Here is a 20962-nt window from a genome sequence, read left to right as displayed (position 1 = left end):
GAGAAATGGGATTTTAGAAGTAGAAAAAAATCCACGAATGTGAGAGGTTTTTCATACACGTTTCTGCAAAACAGAAAGAACGTGAAAATAAAGCAAGCGTAAAGGGGATAAAAACAACACCTTTTTACTTTTGGAATTTTCCAAAAGTAAAGAGATGTCATTTCTGTCCCCTTTACTTTTGCTTTATTTTCACATTATTTCTGTTTTGCAGAAACATCGTGTGAAAACCCTCCTGCATTTGCGTTTTTTTTTTTTTTATTTTAAATCTACTTCAAATTTCTGAGCAGGATTCCTCAAGTATGATAAAGTATATGATGTTACCCTCTAAACTCACAGGGATGGTGTTTCTCTTTATTGCCTATTTTCACAGTAAAGGTCAGTCAAGTTCTGTGCTTACTTTAGCTTATTCTGACAATGCTAAACTTCACCATTATATCTGAATTAAGCTTTCCAGTTTTGTAATAACTTAATTTACAGACCTTGGCTGGCATTCAGTTAGGGACATACGCATGTGTACATGTCACTACACATGCAGGGCCAAAAAGTCACCGCTCTGCTATAGATGTATTCTGCTGATACTGACAGAAGCAGAATTGTGCAGACAGTATGCTCCTCTGTGCTTAGTCTTTGTATGTTGCAAATGCACATTGAGTGTTGTAGTTGCACACCCTATGTTGTTCCTTGCACAATGACACCTAGTCAGTCATTGACATGTGTTGCAGTTCTCCAGGGTGGTTGTGTAGAGCTCACTTAGCATATCTCTGTGTGCATATTCATGCTATGCTACTGAAGGGATGTTGGGTTTCACCCTTCTTTGTTAAGTAACAGCCAATCTCTAATGGGATCCTAAAGTTTATTACTATGCTAGCATTCAAAATAAAACCTACTCAAATATGTCCTGTAGTCTGTCCAGCTCTTCTTCTACATTTTTTGTCTCCATTAACCGCCTTGCTACATAGTCAAGCTTTTCAGTTAGCAGATTGGATAAATATTCAAGTCTATCTAGAAGAGGAAGAAACTGGTTAAACATGTAAAATTTACACATGCATTGATTCATTTGTAAAAGACATTTCTAGCCCACACCCATTCCATTTTGGTGACTTTACAACAAGGATGGGCAACCAAGCAGGGGCCAATTTTCCACAGCCCCACACCTCCCTCAGGCTGCAGTACTCCCATAGTGTATCCAAATACTTCCACAATGCTTGGAAATACTTCAAAAATGTCCAGATGGTGACAGGAACAGACAGCACATCACTTCCAGCTGCCATTTTGAGAAGGTCATGGAAGAAAACAAAAAGGAATTTGGGGATGGTGGGAGAATTCTGTGGGCGCTTGTGGATCACACTTTCCCCATCCCTGCTTTCCAATATATATATATATAGAGAGAGAGTTAAGAAAAGTCCTCAATTCCATAACTTGGAAAGTATTTTTTTTTAAAGTACAGCTTCCAAAATCTCCTAGTCCAGTGGTTCCCAACCTTTCTAATGCCGCGACCCTTTAATACAGTTCCTCCTGTTGTGGTGACCCCCACCATAAAATTATTTTCGTTCCTACTTCATAACTTTAATTTTGCTACTGTTATGAATCGTATTTTCATTGCACATAAGTAAAGCATAGTGATTAATCACACAAAAAGCCCCTGAGGATGGCATTGGCCAGCCCCCTCTGAAGAAACCTGTCCAGAAAGCCCCAGGATAGGTATGCCTTGAGCATGAAGCCACACTCTCTCAGCCTCAAAGGATGGCAATGGCCAGCCTCCTCTGAAGATACCTGTCCGGAAAGCCCTAGGATAGGTATGCCTTGAGCCTTGGGCATGAAGCCACACTCTCTCAGCCTCAGAGGATGGCAATTGCCAGCCCCCTCTGAAGAAACCTGTCCAGAAAGCCCCAGGATAGGTATGCCTTGAGCCTTGGGCATGAAGCCACACTCTTTCAGCCTCAGAGGATGGCAATGGCCAGCCTCCTCTGAAGAAGCCTGTCCAGAAAGCCCCAGGATAGGTATGCCTTGAGCCTTGGGCATGAAGCCACACTCTCTCAGCCTCAGAGGATGGCAATTGCCAGCCCCCTCTGAAGAAACCTGTCCAGAAAGCCCCAGGATAGGTATGCCTTGAGCCTTGGGCATGAAGCCCCATCATAGAAGGGCAGAGGGGTAGTGGTTCAAAGTGAAACTGAAACTCTTTGGCTGTGCTGTCTCTCTTCCTTTTTGCAGAGCTCTAAGTTCCTGAGAGAGGCAGGAAAGGGGACTCTGTGGGCAGATGCTAAGCAACTGAGGAGGGGCCTGGAGGTGGCTGCTGCTCTAATGGACCTAGCTTGGGAGCCCTTTGTTTGGGAAGTGGTGCTCTGAGGGGGGTCCCTGGCGACCCCTGGGAAATTGTAATTCAACCCCCAAAGGGGTCCCGACCCCCAGATTGGTAACCACTGTCCTAGTCACTATGGTAAAAGGCATATTCTTACAGTACTATAGTGCAAAACTATTTCATGATCCACTGATGCACTGAAACCAATTAAAACATGTTTTGAAAGGAGCAGAACAGCCTTTTCTGTTTCAATATCTCTCAGAATTAAAATGAACTCCACTCACAGGTGGGAATAAAATACTGCAGCTGGATGTACTGCTGTGGTAGCACAATGGGTGCTGCAGAAATAATGTAGTTTGACACTTCTTTAACTGCCATGGCTCAGTTCTATGAAATTCTGGGGTTTATAGTTGTGTGACATATTTAGCCTTCTCTGTCTGAGAGCTCTGGTAGGACAATGTAAATATCTCACAAACTATCAATGTCAGGATTCCACAGCACTGAGCCATGGCAGTTAAAGCAGTGTCAAACTGCATTAGTTCTGCAGTGCAGATGCAGCCCTTATGCAAATGAGTTTCAGTTCACCTTAAATCCTCCAAGCCCACCGAGGGAATTATGTTCCCAGCAGGAACAACAGAGCAAGGGGCATTCAAAAGATGCAGGGTTAACCCGGGAAGCAGTATGTGGTTGTTTCAATTACACGTTTTTAGACTTCAGTATATAGTACGGAAGCATTTAACTAAGAACTAGTTCAAACATTAACATACTCTAGAGCAAGTGAGTCTCTTTCTTCACGGTAACGTTCCTCTTCATCAGTATATGTTTCTAACTGTGTGTTAAGAAGATCATTTTCATCTTTCAGTTTTTTATGGCATCGCTTTGCCAGGTCCAGCTGCTCCTCAGCCTAGAAAGAAATCCCGCTTAAGATTAATTTTACTACACAGTGCAGTTCTCAAAATGTTATGACATTCACAGAGGACTATAGAATACAGTTCAGAGCTCTCATTCAGGGCCAATGCAAAATACTGTGCTGCCCTCCACTTCCTCCACCTGCTTTCTGCCATTGCTACCTTGCTCAGAGGAGTACTCAGTGCATGACATTGTTCAAGGTGCCTGGAGAGAAACCTGTGTTAAACAGATATAGGAAAGCTGGTAGAAAAGGGTTAATGTGTGCAGGTAATCAATAATTAGCGTTTAAAACCCCCAATGTAACTTGATTTATTTTAGAAGTGGAGAAAGTGTAGCTAATACAGTTGGCTCTCCATACTGGTGGCTTTTGCGGATCTGATTATTCATGGATTTTATGAATATATTATCTCTCCAAATCTTTAGGTCCTTCACCATGACTCTATGGTCAATGTCTGCCAGAGGTCATGCTGGAGGGCCTAGAGATTCCTAGAGAAGTGTTCTCTCAGATAAAAAAAGACAGAGATTTTTTTTAGTTGCAGTTTTTCCACGTTCATGTGGGTCCTGTACCCTTAATCCCAGCAAATATGGAGTGGAGGGTCCACTGTGCAGTTATAGTATTTTAAATTGCCATTTAAATTTTAATGCCTGCAGTAAACTTCACTCCAGAATGAAGCTAAAAATGCCATCCATGATTTTACATACATGCACATGCATGCATACATACATGCATGCACACAAACATGCCCCCTTTGTCCCTGTTTGACCTTGGCAGAGAAGGAAACAGCTGTATGAATTTTTGAAACACCCATTTCTCTGCCACATTTTCCCCCAAACCCTTCTCCTTTCTTGTTTTCTGTCCCTCATAATTAATAATCTTCTTCCCCATCTCCTTTCTTCTGATTAGTAATTTTCACATGGATCCCAGCAAAAATTCCTGGGACAGAGGAGGCACCTCTAAGCAGTGATACAGGACATAGAAACAATTAAAAATAATTTGAACAGACTAAAAGCATATTAATCACGTTAAAATTCAAAATGTTTTAAAAGTTAAAACTGTTTAAAACAGATAACTGTAGCAGTCTGACGCGATCCTAAAATATGAAGGTCAAATTTTCTCCTCCATTTCTTTTTCTTTTCTTTTTTGTTGTAATGCTATAATGGAAAAGTGCCGTTTCACTGACTCACTGATGAACTTTGACCCCAAGGGGGAAAGGTAAAAAGAGAAGGAAAAGAAATGGAGATTTTTTTGTTCTGATGTGCCTCAGATTTAAAAAGAAGCCCACTTGAGGAATAAAATGTTGCAGCTGTTGCTGGGAATTGCCAGAAAATAGTGCAGAATGACAGAAATGCCACTTGTGTGTTTTTTTAATTAAAAAAACAAAATTCAAGAACTATAGCAACAAATACTAGACTCTCTAAATATACCCCACATACGGAGAATGTTCCACTTACTTTTCAGTATCTTCTGAGTCAGAAGCCTAGCTTATCAAAATACACATATTCTCACCTTCTTACCTCCTTTATCTTTCGTAGCAGATCTTCTCTTTCTTCATTGAAGCTTTCTTCCTTATTAGTTATTTCATTGACAAGCTCAGCCCTGAAGAAGAAGATAAATAAATTAAAGCAGCTTGCTCCAAAGGGAGGGACCAATTGGCCACATAGCCCAAAAAACACACAAAAACTATAGACCAATTGGAGTTTGAATAAAATTACCAGCTGACGCTTCTGTGTGCTGTAGTCCAAAACAATATTTTCTCCAAGCTCTTCTTTGGATTAGACACATTTGAAAGGAGACGATAAGCAATGGTTATGAGTTATGATGGCAGTGGACTTCCTCCAGAACCAGGGCCAAAATACCTCTGAATACCAGTCACTGATGAGTGCAAGTGGGAGGGTATTGCTTCCCTCATGTTCTGCTTATGGGTTTCCCATTGGGGCATTAGGTTGGCCAGCACATGGGGAAAAGATGCTGAAGGGGATTGTCCTTTGGTCTCTTAGCCAGCATGACTCCTCTTGGGTTCTGTTTTTGCCATAGATGGTTTTTAAAAATACTGCACAAATTCATGAATGACAGCTCTTTCTATAGAAAGATAGCTAATGGAAGCTTGGCAAACTATGGCGGGATACAGACGGGCAAAAAGGGGTGTATTCATGACATCATAAAGGTAGAGCCTTCAGACGGCCCTTACCTGAATGCCGTCATGAACACGCCCCCCGCACGCCCCAAGCGGGAAGAAGCAGCATTAAAAAGGTGCTGCTTTTTTCCGCTTCTTTTTGATTTGCGGCGTACGTGCGCAGCTCCGTCTGTAAGCTGCTGCACCGGTACGTCAGAATTGCTACGCCGCAAATATAAGTTGCCCATTTAAAAGCTCTGTGTCAGCTGCGTCGCATAATGGGTCGGGGTCCGGGACATGCGTGGTTTGCAGTCAAGCTTTAATTGCAACGTCCGCTGCCATGCAGCTGTGGAAGCTGCGGCACAGCTGCGGCGCATTTTAAGACTCCTAACCCTAACCCTAACCCTAACCCTAACCCTAACCCTAACCCTAGACCAACATGTATGCATGCGCTGCTTGGAAAGTTTGGACTTTAAAGTGCACCCCTACACACATTCCTGTGCCATTTTCACCTAACAATAAAAAACCCCTAAAACTGTAAATATTTACATATGTACAAGGGAGGTGATGGGGGATGGCAGGGGGACAGCGGTGGCAGCAGAGATAGCTGTAGCTGTGCATTGCAGATTCAGCAAGAGCGCGGGGACCAAAGGAGAGGAGGCATCTATGATGCTGGTGACACTGGCAAAGTGCAAGCGGACAAGGATGCCAACACCAGCTGATCACCAGCTGGCAGGAGACCACCTTTGTTCTTGGGCAGAGCAGGGGAAAAAGTTTTAAAGGGGCTTGGGCACTTTAAATGTGCCCATAGGCTTTCTGCCGCCGCTGCTTAGCGCTGCAGCTGCGCAGCTGCGCATCCGCCAGCCGGCAAAGGAAAAAAAAAGCCCCGGTTTTGGCCGCCCGTGAGGAGGGGCAGACAGTCCCGCAGGGAGCTCATGGAAAGGGCACTGGGAGTTCAAGAGACGGCACTAGGATTTCAAGAGAGGACACTGGGAGTTCAAGAGAGGAACCTAGAAGTTAATGTGAGGGCACTGGGATTTCAAGAGAGGAACCTAGAAGTTCAAGAGAGGGCCGTTCAGAACCAGGAGAGATCAATAGACAGGTCAGACCAGGAGCAGAGGCGACTCAGCACCACCTTGGAAGCCCAGACTGTTCTGATGGGGCAAATGCTGGAGATCATGAGGGAAGGGCAGGGTGGCCCGAGACGCAGAAGGGTACGTAGGGAGCAGGGTGGAAGAGGCAGGGCTGTCCCCAGGGTCGTGGACGAAGGGGTTGAGCAGCAGGAGCCCCCAGCAAGAGCTGGAAGAGCCAGGGCTGTCTCCAGGGTCGTGGAGGAAGGAGTAGGGCAGCAGGAGCCCCCAGCAAGAGCAATCCTTCCAGCTGAGGAGCAGGGAGTTGCCATGGAGGTGGAGTTGTCTCAGCAGCCTCTTGCTGGGCCATCCTCCAGCCTCTTCAGTGACTCTGTGGCAGTCCCACCGCCCACACCCTTGGAGGCGGAGAAGACGGCGGTGGCACCGGCGACAGCTGTGGCTGTGGATTGCAGCTTCAGGAAGACCAAAGGGAACAAAGGAGAGGAGGCATCCATGATGCCAGTGGTGGCACTCGCAATGCGCAAGCGGGCAAGGATGCCAACACCAGCTGATCACCAGCTGGCAGGAGGCCACCTTTGTTCTTGGGCAGGGCGGGGAAAAAAGTTTTAAAGGGGCTTGGGCGCTTTAAATGTGCCCATAGGCTTTCTGCCGCCGCTGCTTAGCGCTGCAGCTGCGCAGCTGCGCATCCGCCAGCCGGCAAAGGAAAAAAAAAGCCGCGGTTTGGGCCGCCCGTGCGGAAGCTGCCCCTTTCTTTGCGGCGTCCTCCGAGGCGGCGGTATAGAAGCTACGGGTCCGAAACGGACCCAGGTGAGGCGTCTTCACTGCCCCCCCGTGTGGAAGCCCCGACACCTGAAGCACGTCCCCGGGGCGGGCGGTCTGGAGGCTCCGTATTCAGCAGAATACACCTCCAAGACGTCTTCCCCTGCCCGTCTGTAGCCCGCCTATGATTCATAGTGGCAGGTGTTACCGAGTTTGGATTTATATAAATTTTGGGTGCCAAGCAATCAAAAATCATGACCCCTGACTGACCCCATCGCAGCCACCATTATCCCAAAAGTGAGCTGACCACATAGCCAGACAAGCTTAGCAAAGCTTGGCTATAAGCGAAAAGGTAGATTTAAACCTTTAAAACCAGTTGTGGGAGTTGCCATTGTCGCCGGCAACCTAAAGAATGAGGACAACAGAAGTTTGCCTCACCTATTGATGGTATTAAGTAACCAGCCAACTACATAGTATTCTTCTCCCAAAAGACGTGGCAGACCCTTTTGTGTATCCATTATTTAACTTTAGACTTAGCAGGTAGCTATAGCCTGCAGGTATGTTTCGCAATATAAATAAGACCTAGATTCCACTCTTCTTTGGGCTTGTGAGCTACAGTTCCAAACCTCAACTTTGTCGAGCAATCGCTCCAGAGCTCTCTTGGGCACTGCGCCCTGCTGAAATCACTTGGGCAAGCCAAAGCCCACTGTCTCTTTTGGGCCTCTTGTTAGCTTAGCCCGCTGGAACTTAGCTTCTAGCCACTGCGGTCGCCACTTGCTTTCCATTCCCCGCGGCCATGTTCATCTTCCAACATCCCTCACATCCATCGCTTGGAGAAGACTCCTAAGGTAATTATTTCAACGGTGCTTCTATCCTTTCTCCTTTACCCCCAAACTCTTCCCCTTCCTTGCTTTAGCATTGAATGTGTGTGTGCGTGTGTGATCCCTTTTTTTGGTAGTGTGGCTTTAATAAATGTTTATATTTTACTTGCAACTTATTGGCATTGGAGTCTCTGTTTCTTGGGGTTGGACTAGATGACCTCTGGTATACACATAGGGACACGATCCTGCTGCATGTGTTGTTAGGACATGCCTCTCATAAATTTGAGCTAATTAAATTCCCCTAATTCGATCCTTCCTAACACAGGGCTGCAGTGTACTTGGTGGATCCTAAATTAATTATCTAGGCTTAATGGAAATGACGTGAAGGCAATAAGAAAGTGGAAAAAGGAAGTTACCAATTAAGGATGACAGATAAATCTCTGAAAGCTTTTTCAATGTCAAGATAACTGTGTCTTCCATGGGCAGAACTGTTCATCTGAACAGGAAAGCTCACTTCTGCAGAAAGGTGCTCCAGCTTTGAAGAGGGACTGGAGTTCAGTGGTGGAGCAGAAGTTTTCATTTCAGGCATCTCCAGTTACAAAAGTACAGACAGCAGTCTTTCTCCATGTAAGAACCCAGAGAGCAGTGATTCCCAGACTCTGGCCTTCCAGACATTTCGGACTTCAGCTCCCAGAATCCCAGACCATTAGCAAGATTTAGCTTGCTGAAGACGTTTGTTTATCCCGAAGTGCCTTCATACAATAAACTATGAACTTCTGGGAGCTGAAGTTCAAAAAACGCTGGAAGGCCAGAGTTTGGGAATCACTGCCAGAGAGGTACAGTCAGCCCCCAGTATCCACAAGCTTGCCATTTGCAGAGCCAAGCATCTGCGGATTGCAAGCCTGAGCTGTCCCTAATGGTGGTGCATGCATGCAGATGCACAGCCATTAGGGCCAGCCCCTGTGGTTCTGTGGCACTGCATGCCCTCAGCCATGCCATCATTAAAGCCCTACATGGCTTGGGCCCGAATTACTTGAGGGAACGCCTCTCGCTACACAATCCGCCTCACACCCTCAGACTATCAAGGAAGTGCATATTGGAGCACCCTAAGGTGAGACTGAAAACAACTCACCAAAGAACTTTTACAGCAGTGGCCCCGCATTATTGGAACGAACTTCCGGAAGAGATCTGCCTCAGTTCTACTGTGGACGTATTTAAGAAATCTCTGAAAACTCACCTCTTCCGTTTAGCATATCCTCCCGACTCTTTTTAGGAAATGTATCCCCTCTTAGATGCTACCTCAAGATGTTCGACCGCGATTAGTTTAAGATACTCAGGACCTTTTATATGATGTTTTTAAATATGTCTATGTCATTCTGTCTATTTTAATCTGTTTTGTAATGGTTATTTGATATTTGATGTTGTGAACCACTTTGATCATTTTGGAAAAGCGGTATATAAATAAAGTTTTTATTTATTTTTATTATTATTTTTATTAAGTCCCATTGTTGCCAATGGCAGCATGGCCATGTGCATGCGCTGTCACGGGACAATGGAGGATGCCCTTAATGACAGTGGGGCCACGTGGCGTCACCGCCATTGGGGACAGTGTAGGCTTGAGCATCCACAAATTTGGGTATCCACAGCAGGTCCGGAACAGATCCCCATGGATACTGAGAGCTGACTGTACTGACAATAAAACTATACAACACTGAGCTAGATAAACATGCAATCTGACCCAGTATAAAGGCACTTTCTTATGTAACTTGGTGTCTATGCATAAACCAGATCAAAGCAAAAATGTTACAGCCAGAATCCTGCTGGTAACCTATACATGTGTAATCTGGGCAGTGGCAATAGGGGGAGATGTGGGGGCGCAGATCACACTGTGTGACACCCCATAAGGGGAGTGACACCTGGGTAAGCACAGCCCCCGTCATTCACTATTTTATTCAGGAGTAAACTGGTGCTGGCAGGGTGGAAGACTGCCCAGAGCGCCCCCTCCTTGCTGGGCGCTGGCCTACTCATGAGTAAAATGGCATGTGGCAGGGAGGGAGGGTGTCCAAAGCACACACACCCCTGCCAGGCTCCAGTTTACCCATGAGTAAGCCGACACCCAGTAGCAAGGTGTGGGGCATGCCCTTTTGGCCCCGCTCCTCAAAACCCTGTTCCTGCACCAGATGACACCACAGTTAGTAACACCACTGAATCTGGGGTTATATATGTCTTTATAAGGACATTGTGGAAATGGTATTGAGCACCCGCTTGCACAATGCCTTCTCTCACAAACAACCTGCTTCAACAGGCAGATATACATTCTTATTGGCCAAAGCAAGGGTGGGACAGTCATTTAGTGGTTCTATGAAGATGTGTAGTGCCCAGGCATTATTTGGCTGCAGTCAGGAGTAAAGAGCAGATCTCACCCTCTCATATTTCCAGTACTCAGTTGGAGATGCAAGAGGGCAGCAGCTCCTATTTCCTCCTGGCTGCAGATGTGCAGCCAAATGCTGCCCAAGTGCCTTCTCCTTCCACCTGTCACTAAATGACCATAAGGGTTAGACCCATAATGGAAAGTTGTCTTCTGCATGTGCAGAAGGCATAGCCTAGCACAACTATAGAAACTGAGCATTATGCTCTGCTCATATAGATGTAGGCTCTCATCTATGGAGTGTTCATAGTTCATACTAGAAACACTGACTTAAAAATCAGTCTATATGAAAACATAACAGAGAAGTCAATCTTCTTACTTCATTCTGAGGATCTCTTCTTTCTTGGCCTTTTTCTCTTCATAGTCCTTTATTAGCTTTTTAATTGTCTTGAAAAGCTCTCCAAGCTCATTTCTTCTGCCACTGATGATCTATCAAATATGAAAAATAGAACTTACATTTAGCAGAACTAAATAAAAGGGGTTCTTTTGTTAATGCTTGTATTAAAATGCTGGTTTGGATGATTAGTCAATGTTTCATATAACATGTTTTATGAAGAGGTGAAATACATGGACCAAATAAAGTGGTTTCAAACCACTTTAAAGGTGGGGTGTTTAAATGAAGCATGACTCCAAAGTGGGCGGAAACCAGATTGAAGCTGTGCCCTGGGATAAAAAACTGGAGCAAAATGAACCTGGAATATTCTGATTAAATGCACCAATGCAGGTGTGCATTAAAGAAGGATGGAGACACAGTAGTCAAGCAGTTAGGGCAGCAATGCAAAAAAGTGAAAGTGTGACACCTCCAATGGATATAAATACAACATAACACAAACCACACAGTCCAAGAGAGGACATAGGGTGAAGAGGAGGGGAAGGAGGCATGTAGGGGGGTCTCCATGATTGTGTTTTTCCAGTGTTTTACTCGGCACACCGATGCTTCGATGCCCTGTACCAGTGGAGGATCGCTGGTGCAACTGTGTGGCCGTTCAAAGGGGTGGCCATCCAATGGGAGGGTACCTAGCAGCAGGCAGTCACCAGTGGTGTGTTTGTGCAATGATGCACATGGAAGGTGGGGAAGCAAAAACCAAAATTACCCAGTGGCACAGTGTTGGGCCATGCGCATTCGGGCTACCTGGGGAGTGGTCAGTGAGGACAGCAGGGTTTCGAACCGCTTTTTCCTGCTCATCTGTTCTGCTCCAAAGCTAGCAACAAGCTAGCCAGAGCAAACTCAACAAAGCACTCCTCCATGCATTCTTACCAACTGAGCAGAAACCTTTGGTACCAATATCCTGCTTTATGCTGAGGCACAGTTGGTTGCTAAACCTCCAGCTGAATTAACCAAATTGATCCATTCACTCTTTCACTGCCTCTCCTGATGGTCTCTTGGAATAATTCGACCTGTGTCGATCCTTAGTTACAAAATCTGTAACTAAGTATACTGTACTGGGGATATTGTATTTTATCTTGATGTTTATGTGCAATTTTAGCAGAATGAGGGAGGGGTAAGGGAATAAGGGAAATTTTATTATTGTCTGTATATCTGTTTTATTGGACTGTTGTTACCCACCTAGATCCCGGAAGGGCGAGGCAGGATATAAATAATAATAATAATAATAATAATAATAATAATAATAATAATTAGCACATCTAGCTTCATGTTAAAAAAGTAGAAAATACTAGCCAGCTTGGAAAGCAGGGAGAAATGGTGGCTTGCTGAAGAGAAGGAGATACAAGCAGCAGGAGCAGCAGATCAGAGAAATAGAGGAAATCAAAACAAGAATGATGTCAACAGGAAAAAAGCTTGTGACACAATGAACAACAAGAAAAAAAGCAGTTGAGGAGGAGGAGCAATAGACAGATAACAAACTAAGAAATTGAGCAAAGTGAGTTTTATCCTCCTGGGTGCAGGCAAGGGATACTATTGGAGAAGGAGCCAAGGGTCTAGTTCAGCAGTTCTCAAGGTTTTTAACCCTTCTGACCCTCTTTACATCTACATCCAAACATCACACCCTCTCTATTGATGTCTCTATTGATAGTATATGAATAAAATATTTTGTTTAGTATGCTTATTTTTATTCACACATTCAGATATATTCCCATCTTAACATCTTATAAGTTTTCCTCCTCCTCCTCCTCTAACAGCCTGAGGCTCCAAGTGCCCTCCATGTTTTTTTCTTTCTCCCCAGGGCAGAAAAGGTTTGGGAAGGAGAGGAGGGGTCAGGATCAGGGCCGCCAAGTCTCATGCCCACCTTGAGCAACTCTCATGCCTGCCCTTGGGGTCCCACCCCACAGTTAGAGAACCACTGGTCTAGTTTATACATGAAAATATTCAGGCCATATGATCCCTGCCTTGCCTGGAGTACAACAGGAATTGATTACTCCCTCTCTGCAGGTAAACAATGAAAGCAAGGGATAATGAGTATAAAGATGGTGATGATTCTTGCCATGGCTTGATGGAATAATTTTTCAGCACTTTATGTTCAAGCATACACTGAGCGGTTGGTCACCTTGCATTTTCTGGATATTAAGTCTCCTAATGAAGGAGAAGAAGACCTATAGTCTCTACTGCCTGTCGCTCTGCAGGTCTCTAATGGAGTCCTATGAGCTAGTGTAGTGGTTTCAGTGTTGGACTAGGGCACTGGGAGGCCAGGGATTGAATCCCCTGCTCAATTATGAAACACATTGGGTGACCTTGGGCAAGTCATATTGTCTCAGCTTCAGAAGAAGGCAAAGGCAAGCCTCCTCTGATCAAATTCTGTGAAGAAAACCCCATGATAGGTTCACCTTAGGGTTGCCATAAGAAAGAAATGACTTGAAGGCACAAAACAATGACAGTGGAGTTCCACTGGTCCTAGCAGATGAGCCAGGCTGGGGGACACTTCCGGCCAGGAGGAGCTGTGACTGATTTGTCTTCTCCTTTAAGTGGAATTTAAAGAATATGGCCAGATTGTGAGATGTGAAACCAAAGTGCAGAAGGAACAACAGTATCGGGGCCATGTTCCTTATTTGGCCGCAGTCTGAGCAGCACTGATCTTCCAGTGCAATCTCCATTTTCTATGGTACACAAATAGACTATGTACCAAATAGTGGAGTGTCTCAAAATTTCCATTTTGTCAAATAACTATTTACCCTTTTTACATGAACAGGAAATGTGGATTCATTACCCAAGGCATTGGAGATTATCAGAAGGAAGGAAAAAAAGCTGTGAGGCATACTCCTGGCATAATCGCGTGTTTGCGCTGAATATTTTCAGACACATCGCGCTCATCCAGAACTTATCCCATGAAGATCCAGGAATGCTCCAGCAACAAACCATTCACAGGGAAGTCCTGGATCTTCACGGGATAAGTCCTGGATGAATGCAACGGCATCTGAAAAACTTCAGTGCAATTGCTTGATTATGCCAGGAGTATGTCTTTTACTCCTAGCTTCCCCCCTTCCCATCTGATAATAGTCATCTTACCAGATCATACTCTGAAATTTTCTTTTGAAGATCTTCTAGTTCTGGAAGCAGTTCACGATATTCATCCCTCTTGTTTGAAGTTTCATGCCTCTTGGCCTCAAGTTGCCTTTGAAGATCTGCAATCTACAGCCAATTACTTTTAATATAGGTGAAATGACCCTTTGTCTATGGTTTAATATGTGTTTCCCTTACTGCTTTCGCCCACCAGGGCTTTGTCCTGGGCCCAGTGTTATTCAATATCTTTATCAATGACTTGGATGATAGAATTGGGACATACTCATGAAATTTGCAGATGACACCAAACTAGGAGGAATAGCTAATACTCCAGAGGACAGGATCAAAATTCAAAATGACCTGAATACACTAGAAAGCTGGGCCAAAGCAAAACAAAATGAATTTCAACACAGAGAAATGTAAGGTACTGCACTTAGGGTGGAAAAATAAAATGCACAGATATATGATGGGGGACACCTGACACCTGGCTGAACAATACTACATGTGAAAGGGATCTAGGAGTCCAAGTAGACCACAAGTTGAACATGAGTCAGGAGTGCCATGCGGCAGCTAAAAAGGCCAATGCAATTTTAGGCTGCATCAATAAAAGTATAGTGTCTAGATCAAGGGAAGTAATAGTGCCACTCTATTCTGTTTTGGTCAGACCCACAATTGTGTCCAGTTCTGGGCACCACAATTCAAAAAGGACACTGAGAAACTGGAGCGTGTCCAAAGGAAGGCAACTAAAATGGTGAAGGGTCTGGAAACCAAGCCCTATGAGGAACGCCTTAGGGAGCTGGGGATGTTTAGCCTGGAGAAAAGAAGGTTAAGAGGTGATATGATAGCTTTATTTAAATACTTGAAGGGATGTCATATTGAGGAGGGAGCAAGCTTGTTTTCTGCTGCTCCAGAGACTAGAACCGGGACAATAGATGCCAGCTCCAGGAAAAGAAATTGCACCTCAACATTAGGGGGAACTTCCTGACACTAAGGGCTGTTCGACAGTGGAACACACTCCTTCCTCGGAGTGTAGTGGAGTCTCCTTCCTTGGAGGTCTTTAAACAGAGGCTGGATAGCCATCTGTTGGGGATGCTTTGATTGAGAGTTCCTGCATGGCAGAATGGGATTGGACTGGATGGCCCTTGGGGGCCTCTTCCAACTCTATGATTCTATGATCCTATGTGTTGTGTTGTGTGACTCACTTTTAAGGTGCTATTCTGAAGAAATTAGCGTTATCAATTTAGCAATATGCAATGACATAGATTACATTGTAATGTGAAATAGTATTTACAGAATCTTCTATATCCAGCTTCATTGAATGGCCCTGAGTACCAGTATTTTGGAGAGGGAGGGAAAAATGTTTCTGTTCATTTGAATTAGACTATGGATTGGGGGCTCATTCAGATGGACCAAAAGATTTAGGATTTGGTGGGAGTGGTACCTATATAATTATTGGAATTTTTAAAAATACCTGCACGATATTCTTCCTGTTCTGGTCTATTTCTTATAAATTTCTCAAAACAGCTCAAGAATTTCAAACCCTACTCACATCACAGTTAACAAGAGCTCAGGCAGGAAAAAGAGTGGATGCAACTCAGTTGTATTTACAACATGACTGCATGCAGGACTAGAAGCAACCATTATAAGATATGAAATTCAGAAACAAAATAGCACAACTTTTAGCAGAATCGTGGGCCCATCTGGATGAGCTCTGGATTTCTACTTGCTTTGTCTAAGTTATTATCTCACCCCATTTCAGTACCTGAACCTAAAAAGCTTTTCAGTCTTGTGAAGTCGAAGGCTTTCATGGCCAGCATCCATAGTTTTTCGTGGGTTTTTAAGGCTATGTGGCCATGTTCTAGAAGAGTTTATTCCTGACGTTTTGCCAGCATCTGTGGCTGGCATCTTCAGAGATGCCAGCCACAGATGCTGGCGAAACGTCAGGAAGAAACTCTTCTAGAACATGGACATATAGCCAGAAAAACCCACAAAAAAACTTTTCAGTCTTATCAAGTAATTTGTGAAATTTCTAATGAATTTAATGCAATCTTGGAGAAATGGGAGCTCCCTGGAGAGGCAGTCTGAAATCACCCATTAACTGAACCTCCCAGTTTGTAATGAAACATGGGACTATTCCAGATGGGGCAAATTTGTTGTGAGGTTGATATTTGTAGCTGTACTGCCCACATTTTTTTTAAAAAAAGTCTAAACAACTTTTGACCAATTTCATTCAAACTATTTCCATTCCTCTTCAATACTAGGGTTCACTGACATTTCCTGCACTCCATAATGCCATTAAAATTTCTGGTTCACCAGCAGGATCAACTAACTGACAAATAGGGTATATCACTTTGCTTTGTGGCATCATGGTTCACACAAAAAGGGGGATTTTTTGATTCCGCTAAATTGTATAGATGGCAATGCTACATAATGTCAGAATTTTGGCTTAGTTCTGTGTGGATTTTGCATCACAAGATGACTCTGGGGAACTAAAATGTTCCATTTAGGTGCACTATTGGTTAAAGTAACTCAGGTAGTCAGGTTGTGAATTACCTCTTACGAGATGTGTGCACCAGAGCTGCACCAGAGACCAGTTGTTAGTAGTATGGAATTAGCTGGCCTTACAATTTTAGGGACTGTGCCTGCAGCCATCTCTATCTGCATTGGGTTGGGCCTGCGGCAACAGCACACTATGGTCCCAATCTCTCCTTTCTATGGCATAAAAAGGAGCTGCAAAAAGCAAGTCCTTTTTGTGCCCTGGAAAGGACACCATAGCCACTGGCCTGCAGTTTTTCCATGCTTCTTTGGTGATGCATCATGTAGATGCAGCGCCATAGAAGTGCCGTGATGCTGCGCGCCATGTGGTGTGGTGCGCGGTATCATGCCAGCCTGGGGGCGGAGTCAGGGTATGCGTGGTGTAGGTGCCATGCCTCAGCTCTGCCCCCAGACCAGCCAAAGAGGTCATTCTGCACAGCCTCTAACTAAGGAAGTATTTCTAAACTGAGAAGTTTATGAAAATGTACCTGCTCATCTAGTATCGTTTTTCTCTCTCTAAACTCTATGGCCTCAGTCTCCATTATTGTCTTCAGTTCTTGGATAGCACTCTCTTGTCTGACAATTTCTTCCCTTTCTTCTCTTGTCATGTTGTGAAGTTGATTTATCTCAATATTGACAGCATGTTTTTCTGACAGTTGTTGGTTCACTAGTTCAATAATTTCTTGGTGCTTGACCCACAACTCTGCTTCCTCATGGCTGCCAAAACAAAAGGAGGAAAAGGACATAGGAGCTTTTGAGATATCGTGTTCACCTCGGGGCTCAATCAGACTGCCTCAAAGTATTGAGAGTTTCCAATTCTTTTGTTTAGATTGTGCCTGCATCTTCACAGGTTTGTATCCAGTCATCTCTTGTAATATGCTAGGTTTCCTTCCCTCCCTGTTATCCTTCCCCTTCTTCCTCGCACTAATCATATGCCATATCCAGTCTCATGCAACATCGCCTTCTTGGATACCATCCCAGGGAAAAGGCAAAATAGATTCAATAAATAAATAAATAAATAAATAAAACATTTCAGAAACCAATTTTTACCAATTTCCACCAGGTGTTTTTTTTTAAAAAACAGGATTTGTGATTTAAATGCTAAAATGCTTTAACAATATTATACTAGTTTATTATTATTATTTTATTTTCTTATATCCCACCTTTCTCCCAATATAGAGACTCAAGTTAAGCCTTTTGTTTTACTGCTAACATTTCTCCTTCCCTTGCTTCGTCTCTATTGACTCTGAGTCCTAGAAACCATAGTTTTATTTACTTGGTGGCCATCTTTGTTGTGTGTGAGATGACAGACACACACAAAGCATGTAACTGATATACTGTATTCTATTCAGTAAGTACTAAATTAATTTAACCTGACTAGGGGCGTTGGAGTTTAAAGGTATTTGGTAATGCCAGGATCTCCCAGAGAATAATTTGGAATGAAGAAAATGCCATATGGATCTCCAAAGCAAAATTGGTTCGTACATTTCCTGAGACATTTTCCAATCTAGAGGCATGAATGATTACTTTCCCTTCATTAAAACCTTAACTTATCCTATACAACCCAGAAAAAATCTTGGGCACTTTTCTGTTCAGCCCCATGGCATCTGTAAAGGCTATATGTGGCAGTATGGATTGACACTTCCTATTTCTGGTAAGTAGGAAGAAGAATGGAATGAAATTGGTCATCCAATGGTGTCTAGCACTCACATAAACATGGCAAACCAGATTTTCCATGGGGATCTTGGTCTGTTTGAGGCACAGAGATCCCACTCTTTAACAGCTATTCCCATAGACCTTGAAGTCTTTCATGGCTGGCATCCATAACTTTTTATGGGTTTTGGGGGGTATGTGGTCATGTTCTAGAAGAGTTTATTCCATCTCTGAAGATGCCAGCCACAGATGCTGGTGAAATGCCAGGAATAAGCTCTTCTAGAACATGGCCACACAGTCTGAAAAACCCACAAAAAACTATTCCTATAGAGTTCTCACTAAGGTGAGAGAATCCTGGTCACAACTCTATGGAGATGACTACGCACCATGATTACAGCAGAAAAAAGCAGCATTGGCGATACTTATTGCACAACGATGCCTCCGATCCATAGCTGCTGTGTTCCTGAAGTGTGGTGAGGGCGTCTCTTTTCAATGCCATCACGCCAGTCCCCAGCTGTGAAACATTGCTCCTGGGACAATTGTGATATTGGAAGTGATGTGTTGCCAGTATCTCCCCTTTTCCACCCGTTCCTCCTCTTCCTTGCTATTCCCAAGCAGCCTGATTGACCTTTTTCCTATTTCTTTTGTTTTACTTCAGTCATAGAATCATAGCATCATAGAGTTCGAAGAAACCACACGGGCCATCCAGTCCAACCCCCTGCCATGCAGGAACTCATAATTGAAGCACCCCCAACAGATGGCCATCCAACCTCTGTTTAAAGACCTCCAAGAAAGTAGACTCCACTACACTCCGAGGGAGTGTATTCCACTGTCAAATAGCCCTTACTGTCAAGAAGTTCCTCCTAATGTTTAGCTTGTAGCTTGCATCCATTGTTCTGGGCCCTATTCTCTGGAGCAGGAGAAAACAAGCTTGCTCCATCCTCAGTGTGACACCCCTTCAAATACTTAAACAGGGCTAACATCTCACCTTTTAGCCATCTCTTTTCCAGGCTAAACATACCCAGCAGAGCTCGGGTAACGTGTGAAAACATTAAAATTAAACAAACAAATAAATAAATAACCAAAAGGCATGCAGGATAGGACAGAGAGGCGAGGTTAAGGAGAAGTCAAGAAAAGTGTGTGATGACACCAGCAGCCCCGCAGTCATGTGAATGTGAAGATGTGTGATCATGGCTGCTCTGAAACCAGTATGTTTCCTTTCTTTTTTTTAATTGACATGATTGCTGTAAGAATGGGACGTGTGGTAATGTTCTAGAAAATGTGATGCATGGGTATCCACGTACATATAGGTAGAATTCAAAGATATAGTCATGTTAGTCTGTAGAATCAATATGTAGAGAGAGATCTTGGAGCACCTTTGAAAGAAAGAAGTTGGCGGCATGTTTATGAAAGCTCATGCTGCCAACATCTTTCTTTAGTTAGTCTCAAAGGTGCTATGAGATCTCTCCATATACATATTGTTTGACTTGCATAAGCATGACTATATGCAAAACGGGAACCTGAGGAATGTCCTAGGAAATGGGATAGAGCTCTGCCTAGGCAAATTGCTTCTGCCTAATTTTCCCCAATATGCTCTCCCACTTCAGTCCTTCCATCCCAGACCTTTACAGTAACTCCCATAACTCTCAGGAACAACATTCCAGGGTTTGCAGGGGGAGTGGGAAATGCATGAGTCTCACTACATAAGGCCTTTATGTAATTGTAATTCCCAAGACAGACGAGCTGAAAGGGGCGTGGTGGTGGTGATACTAGGGTTCTGGACCACATAGCAACCGCACAGTCTGGAACCCTAGTATGTAATGGCGGCGGCCTGATGGTGGTGTCCTGTCCGCATGGCTGCGCCATTTTCACGTAATGGATGGATAGCGTACGCACATTGCGCCACCTCCATTACATCACGAGTGTGCCATTGATGCACTCGTGACATAACCCAGGTGCTGGTGAAAGAACTAGGAAAAAATGGGTTCTTTTAACTCCAGAGGGACGTCACACTGTTTGGAGGCTGTGGCGTCCCACAGGAGTTAAAATGGGTGCCTGCAGACCACCGTTTTCAGGCGGTCTGTACCGGGTCATAATCTGAAATGTTTAAAATAAGAAACAGGATATGTAAACTAGGCATTCACCAATGACAACTGTATTAATGCAGCAGAATAAAATTATGAAGGTTTGGGTACAGGCTGTAATGTTTTGGGGCAGGACATCAGACTGGTTAATTCGCTGGGTACTTTCCCATTTACTATAGTTCTATTTCAACAAATAGTGCTTACCACAATACAACATTTTCTTCTTCAGAGAGTTCCTGCCTTGAGTATGTTGATTCCACTGCACTGACAGCTTTGCTAACGGAAATCTCTACTTCACTTAACTTGTGAAAATGAAATCGATGGGCAGCAGCCACAAGTTCTAGAACAACAAATGTAGCACAGAAAAGACAGGTTTGCTCAGATATGTATGTCCCTGAAAATCCCTGAGTAGTCTTTTTTGTCACCCCACAGGTCTTCCCATGGGCATTTGCACAGTCCAAGAGAGGCGGCAACTCCATTTATAAATGGGCAACTTGCACATGTTCATAGATCAAGGGAGCAAGTGATCAGCTGTTCCTAGGAAGCTCAGCACAAACTGTCACTTCATGGTAGCCTTTGTGTCTCAATAGCCTAGAATAGCCTGAACAGCCATAGCCTAGAAAAGTTTGGTGTTTTGGATTACACCTAAAACCCCACAGCCAGCATGACTGAGTCAAAGGGCTCTCATCATCTTTACAATATCTTCTCCACATGTCAGTTCCAACATTCTCAAGAGCCATTTAGAACATTAGAAGACCTTTGGTGCCTCAATTCAAATTTCTTTCTAGTTCATGTCTATGTGACCTTTGTGG

The 20962-nt window shown here is 44.0% G+C and overlaps 1 protein-coding gene across 3 annotated transcripts in view; it reads right to left on the bottom strand.

The window, feature by feature from the left end:
* CCDC175 (coiled-coil domain containing 175) overlaps window positions 1-20962 on the bottom strand; it is a 43684-nt gene that overhangs the window by 17440 nt on the left and 5282 nt on the right. For all 3 annotated transcript variants that reach the window (XM_089522798.1, XM_089522797.1, XM_089522796.1), the window contains exons 4-10: window positions 20355-20490; window positions 16902-17130; window positions 13885-14007; window positions 10741-10850; window positions 4724-4805; window positions 3067-3203; window positions 888-998 (exon numbers count right to left, since the gene is read on the bottom strand). In XM_089522798.1, the coding sequence (XP_089378924.1) occupies window positions 888-998; window positions 3067-3203; window positions 4724-4805; window positions 10741-10850; window positions 13885-14007; window positions 16902-17130; window positions 20355-20490 (928 nt within the window). The remainder of the gene's footprint in view (window positions 1-887; window positions 999-3066; window positions 3204-4723; window positions 4806-10740; window positions 10851-13884; window positions 14008-16901; window positions 17131-20354; window positions 20491-20962) is intronic.

Source organism: Sceloporus occidentalis, unplaced genomic scaffold (assembly GCF_023333645.1).
Source record: "Sceloporus occidentalis isolate IW3139 unplaced genomic scaffold, rSceOcc1.0.p SCAF_4, whole genome shotgun sequence".
In the NCBI taxonomy this organism is placed as follows: Eukaryota; Metazoa; Chordata; class Lepidosauria; order Squamata; family Phrynosomatidae; genus Sceloporus; species Sceloporus occidentalis.
Note: the sequence above shows the minus strand (reverse complement) of the source record. Positions and strands in the feature narration are given on the sequence as shown.